The sequence below is a fragment of the Sprattus sprattus genome (genome assembly GCF_963457725.1).
Source record: "Sprattus sprattus genome assembly, chromosome: 1".
Classification (NCBI taxonomy): Eukaryota; Metazoa; Chordata; class Actinopteri; order Clupeiformes; family Clupeidae; genus Sprattus; species Sprattus sprattus.
In genome coordinates this window covers 15,523,330-15,530,175 of record NC_137920.1, presented here as the reverse complement: position 1 = coordinate 15,530,175, position 6,846 = coordinate 15,523,330, and the positions used below count along the sequence as shown (strand labels likewise).

Sequence of the window (6,846 nt, the reverse complement as noted above, 5' to 3'; positions counted from 1 at the left end):
TGATTAGCATGTTAGCATAAACATATTACACTAACCACAGATATGAACACACAGGAGTGCAATCAGCTGATTATGCATGTTAGCATAAACATATTACACTAACCACAGATATGAACACACAGGAGTGCAATCAGCTGATTATGCATGTTAGCAAAAACATATTACACTAACCACAGATAGGAACACATAGGTGATGAGTGTGTTAGCATCAACATATTACACTAACCTCTGATCATGCCTTTCCACATCAAAACCCTGCACAAAGGCACTCCCTGGTAGCGTACAGTATGGTATGGTACGCATTTCCAAAACTGTGCAACTTAAGGGCACACTTTTAATTTTGGGGGCGTTGTCCACTGACTAGGACTACAGAGTATAGTTTGGCTCATTGATGATGCCCATTACTCCACTGCAAAATGTGCTGTACCATATTCATGCCGATTTTGGTTATCAAGGATTGTATTAGAAGAAAACTCCTTGACCCTCTCAAAATGTCCCCTCCACAACCCCACAGGATGCGGACGATCATGATTATGTCAACGTCAACCCGGTGACCTCTGACCCTGCTCCGAGAGTGGACTCAAGTGGCCCAGATGACGTCCAGTACGCCAGCGTTCAGTTCAAGAGCTCCAGAGGACAGGAGGTGCCCCTCTACTCCACCGTCCAGATGCCTAAATTCCGCACACAGCAGCAGCAGCAGGTGATGGAGGAGGTGGAGTACGCAGCAATCAATTTCTCTAGACCCAACACTGCCACCAAGTGAGTAGAATAGGACATCACACATAGAACCATCAGTCTGAACAGAAAGCCGTGCTGATGTAAGATGCAAAATGTATTTACTATTTAATCAATCAATCAATCAACTTGGTAGTGAGTACAATGGGACATTGAGAAACTACTTCATAGGAAATGCACAAGAGCAATAACTTCAGGATATACTGTACGTTACTATAATTTTATAAACAGCTTGTTCAGCCCAATCTCACATGTGCTCTTTTGTCTGAATTAAAGCCCGGCATGGAACAAATAGTAGAACATGATAGCTTTACCCCTAGTAGCGTGCTAGTAGAACATGATAGCTTTACCCATAGCAGTGTGTTAGTAGAACATCATAGCTTTACCCATAGTAGCGTGCTAGCAGAACATGATAGCTTTACCCATAGTAGCGTGTTAGTAGAACATGATAGTTTTACCCATAGTAGCGTGTTAGTAGAACATGATAGTTTTACCCATAGTAGCGTGTTAGTAGAACATGATAGCTTTACCCATAGTAGCGTGTTAGTAGAACATCATAGCTTTACCCATAGTAGCGTGTTAGTACAACATCATAGCTTTACCCATAGTAGCGTGTTGTTTATAGGCTCCATGTTTGTACTTCCTCAAAGCATTGACTTCTCCTGTCAATAGGGTCTATGTGTAGTTTTCTAAGGACCCACATGCCTCAATGCCTTTATTTCTAAAAGCCATGAACGTGAGTCTAAGATCACGTTCATGAGTCTTCAGTCTTCAGCGTCTTCAGCATTCTCATGAAAATGCAAACAGACTGTATTGGTTGAGCTGTGAAATATTCAATCATCCATTCATGCAGCCCTCCATCCATCCATCCATTCATTCATTCGTTCAGTCAGTCAGTCAGTCATTCAGTCATTCATTCATTCATTCATTCATTCATTCATTCAATCATTCAATCATTCACATTACCATTCAACCAAGAATGTATTCATTTAGCAGATGCTTTTATCCAATGCAATTTACAGTGAGCTACATTGATATTATACTTTTTTTTAAGTTGATAAGAGTGTTTAAGAGTGTTTTGCTGTAGGTGACTTGCCCTGGCTTGTGTGAAGTAGTGTAACAAAAAATACGTATCTCTTTAGTATAGCATATGACATTTGGTCGCATTCAGCTTTACTCTTGTGAAACCTGAAAAGACATCATGTTATGTGTACATACAGCGTGTCATAGGGCAGTCAGGATTTGTTTTCATGCTATACTGTCTGTCAGAATTATTTAAAGAGTATATATAATATGTGTGCCAATGAGCCAGTGATTTCTTTTTCCTGTAATGAGAGTATATAATGAAGACTAAACTTTGAAATGTTAAAGTGTGTCATATTTTATCTTTTTTTAATAGTTGCATTATAATCTGCATTCTGTACCATCTGTAGATAATTTAATACGTTATTTCAAATAAAATATATTTTGAAGAGATTATATCTTGGGTTGTCTTTTTAAATCAATTTGATTAAAAATGTTTCATTTTTTTCTTAAGAACTTGCTGACATGCAATTAGTAGCATGAATGTAAATTTTAGTAACAGAAAATTCTAGAACACAACTAGGTCATATCAAAGCCTCCTCTTGAACACTCCTCTTCACCTAAAGCTATGTGTTCATCGAGCCCCACAGCCAGGTTAGGGTAAGGTTATAGGTCATATCAAAGCCTCCTTTAGAACACTCCTCTTCATCTGAAGCTATTTGTTCATTGAGCCCCCATCCAGGTTAGGGTAAGGTCATAGGTCATTTCAAAGCATCCTATGCCATGTAAACACTCTTGGTCTTCACAAATGTCAGCTCCTGCCTGTCTGGAGAGGATGTAGTCCTGATGCAGTCCTGTTCTGGAGATGGTCCATGGGATTCCGTACCATTTGCCAGGCGTGCCATTTTCACTTCTGCCCTCTGAGCTCCCCCTGGTGGCCAAGCTCTCATGGTGCAACGCGTGACACTCAGCCAGAGGACAGAGATGCTGCAGAGTGAGCTACTGACCAGGGGAAGCCCTGCCTTTCACCACACGCACAATATGTCCAGTGCTGCCACCAAACCGTCTGGCACTAAACAAACCGTCCACAAAGAAATACAAAATACATATAGAGTTAACTTGTTTTCAGTTATCTTTGACTTTGACTTGACTGATCTGTTCAAAACAGATTATCAGTGACAGTGATCCAGAAAACCTGACAGACGTGTAATGACATGCGGTGCCACGTGTGCTTATCTATATAACCTTTGCTTTTATTGGTGTAGACTAGTGATGAGCCAATCATAGCTGACACATTCACTGTCTGTTTCTCTCTCTCTCTCTCTTCACCAGTACATTCTCTCTCTCTCTATCTCTCTTCACCAATACATCCACTGTCTGTTTCTCTCTCTTTCTTTTTCTATCTACCATATTTTCTCCATATCCCTTATATTATAAGACCCTAAGTCTTAAAGACCAGAGGTCGGCCTTGCTATAATGTCTGAGCACAGTGTTGTTACCATCTTCATTCTTGCCATTGCTACTTCTGTCGTATGAGCTGCTCCGCAGGGGCTATGGTCTTTTTAAAGGCTCAAACAGGTCGATCATACTTGGCCAGCATGTGATAGTAGTATGACATTGTTGTATTGCCTACTTTAAAGCAGCACTACAGAGTTCTGTTCCAAAACTAGTATTTGACCTAAAAGCAAATTTCACAATTTTTTTGTGGATTATGCAGTAAATAAGTTGCCAAATTAAACAAAAAACACATCACCGTTAAAGTTGTATTAGTATTGATTGATTCACATCCATATGACTGGATGACATGACAAACAAGTGGTGGGAAATGGAAAGAATTTGTTAGTAGGTTACTTTTCTCCAATCACATTTTTTTTATTTAAAAAATATTCACAGGGTCAATGCTAAAATACACTACTCACCCGAAAGCCAGATATCCTAACTTTTGGTGAGTAGTGTATGTTCAAGGACCAACACATAGCCAGGAGGAAGATTCAGATGATGAGCAACCATCCACAAGCAGTGAAGCAAGCAGCCAACAACTCCATCATTTTTTATATGTTGCTTAATATGTACTCTGTAGATTTTGAGTGTGTTTGATGAGGTCACATTAGGAGCTGATTCATAGATACAAATAAGTTTGAAATGTATCCAGATAGGAATGAGAAATGTGATTCGGAGATCGCATAGACTACTTGCTAAATCATTTAGAATTAACAGCATTGTTCTTTTTAACTAGCGCTTGCGAGTTGACACACCAGTAGCAGCCTATCCCTGCGTGTCTAAGGTTAATTTTTCCTGCTTCATGAAAATGCAAGCCCATATCTAATGATATTAGCCTATTGGTGATGATCGACCTCTTTCAAAATACCGTGCACCTTTAACTTTGTTTCTCTTGCCATTCACCTGTCTACTACGATATGTCTGATGATGACCGATTGACGTTGTGTTGTCTGATCTGGGGGGAGGAACTGCTGCGCAAGTTTCGTGCGCGATATGCTTACTTCTCAAACTTGCTCCAGATGTCTAGGCCAGCCTATCCCTACCATTATTTAGAATTGTGTTTTAAAACAACATAGATTTGCAATGGAAAAGTTGTAAATGAGTAGGACAACATTGCTCGTGAATTGACTAGGCAGGCTGCCAAAGTTGGCTGGAGCTGCTGCGCAGCAGATCTGCTTTGCAGAACTCCAGACCCGGACGCTTATGTGCCGGGGCTCCGCCCCGGACAGCCCCGGCCCAATTTAACCACTGTATGCAACCATTCCGAAACGGCAACATTGTACGACTATGGGCAGGATTTTATGATGCCTAAGAATGCATGTAATATCAGTGATACTTTCAGTCATCAGTGAAAAAGCAAGTACGTAGCAAATGGCGATTCTGCTTTTCACTTTTCATTATTTACTCTGTTCAAATCATATATCAACACAGACTTTCTGGGTGGCTCTTATAATATCTTTGTAGAAATCCGTTTAATACAGACTGATTTATTTTGTCTAATTTGGCAACAGCACAGTCTGGATGATAGGCAGCACGCCACCCTGAGCGATGGTGGTCACCCCACCGAGCAGCTTGTTCAACCCCTCGTCGTTGCGCACAGCCAGCTGCAGATAACGAGGAACGACACGATTGTTCTTATTGTCACGGGCAGCTTTTACCAGCCAGCTCAAGGATCGCAGAAGTCAAGTACTCGTGCACGACAGCCAGAAAAAAATGGTGGCTGCAGCACCGCTACGTTCGACATATTTGCCTTCGCGCAACAACTTGTGCGCACATTATCATCGGGAGAGACCGCGTTAGCCTTCGACCGGTTTCCTCTGTCGCGCATTGTACTGGCAGAGATGTACGGCTGCTGTGGAAAGGGAGTATGTTTATCGCAGAGCAATTGGATTGGCTGAAACGTGTATAGAATTAGCCAATCAAAGCTCAGAAAATGCTTGGCCATCTTGAGCGGCGTAGCCTTTAGGTGGCTATATTCTCTTTTGTTGATCACTTTCCCGCCCCCTTGATGATTTTAAAAAAATCAGGAAATAAAAACGTCGGTAAAAGCACCCTTATCTAGGCATGGATTTATACATTTAATCCAGGATGTACTCTCCCAGGCTTTTTAATCATTTCTCGTTCATGATTTGGTGTTGCTATACTTTCCCTTGCATATTTCTTGTTCAGGAATAGTGAAATAGAATAGCCTGATGTGTTACGGTGGCTTTAAACGAAATTATACTACGTGAGATTTTGTGAATCAATTTCCCACACACCATGAGAAAATAAACTAATAAACCCTAGAAACCATTTTTATAAGGCCACATGGAAGTATTGAGACAGAGAGCTAAGCCTGAAATAAACTCTACTGCATCACATGTTGTGATAAAAATGTGTTTAAACTACCTTATTACACTTTGATGTTACGGTGTTATTATCTGGAATACGAGCTTTTGGAGAAATGATTGGGTGGCTCTTAAAAGAACCTTTGTTTAAGTCACGGAGGCTTGAAGTTAATCGCAGTTTATCGCTGCTTAGGGGCAGCCCTTTTAGGTTTAACCGCCTCGGGCTTCGCTACTGCTTTGGGCTTTGCTGCCTTAGCCTTCTTCGGGCTCTTGGCTGCTTTCTTGGGGGCTGCGGGCTTAGCCTTCTTGGGAGCTGTTGGTTTTGTAGCCTTCTTGGGACTCTTTTTAAGGGTGGCTGGCTTCTTGGCTTTCTTCGGGGACTTCTTAGCCACCGCTGCCTTTTTTGGAGTCTTTGCTGCAGCAGGCTTCTTTGCCGCAGGTTTCTTCGCTTTAGGGGCGGCTTTCTTCTCAGCCTTCTTCTGTGCCTCGGCTTGTGTCTTGTTCAGCTTGAAGGAGCCAGTCGCGCCAGTGCCTTTAGTTTGAACCAGCGTGCCCTTAGCAACTAGACTCTTGATGGCCAACTTGACACGAGCATTTTTCTTTTCTACATCGTATCCGCCGGCAACCAACGCTTTCTTCAGAGCTGCAAGAGAAACTCCCTTCTTTTCCTTGGATGCAGAGATAGCTTTCACGATGAGCTCGCCGACACTTGGTCCTGTTTGCTTGGGCTTAACAGACTTCTTTTTCGGAGATTTGGCTGGAGGAGGAGCAGGAGCGACTTCTGCCATTGTGATTTCTTGTTTATCGACCGTGACAGCGAGTGAGGACTGGTGATAAGAATGAGCTGCAGTGGGTGTGAGTTGTATTTATAGTCGCAATGAGAGCCGTAAAGACTCGACTGAAAGAGCTCTGCAAGCTTCACCTCCGCAAAACGCACATTTGTGTTTTCTCCTCTCGCATATAGTGGAATACAACTGTGTTGAAATCCCAATTTCAACTAAATAACGAGCCTGATTTAAAGACAAACGTCTTTTCTTACCTTTAAAGTTAACTAGGGTTGTAATACGTAAGTATGCATGGTGCAACACATGGTGCAACACACAAACCTTTAAGTCATCGAGCGACCAAGGCAATCAACTTTTAGTTCGTGAACACAAAATAACTATAAATAGCATAACATCAGCTGCTGTAAATGTAATAAACAGATAAAGACCAAGTTGCACGCCTCTGTAATCCACGAGGTGGATGAGGAGGTTAGCCG

General features: G+C 41.8%; 1 protein-coding gene across 1 annotated transcript; it reads right to left on the bottom strand.

The window, feature by feature from the left end:
- Window positions 1-5,764: 5,764 nt before the first annotated feature.
- LOC308374924 (histone H1-like) lies at window positions 5,765-6,409 on the bottom strand (the record flags this gene model as incomplete). The annotated part of the gene is made up of 1 exon (XM_080850905.1): window positions 5,765-6,409. The coding sequence occupies exon 1, from the start codon at window positions 6,371-6,373 to the stop codon at window positions 5,765-5,767; it is 609 nt and encodes a 202-aa protein (XP_080707031.1). The 5' UTR covers window positions 6,374-6,409.
- Between the last annotated feature and the right edge of the window lie 437 nt (window positions 6,410-6,846).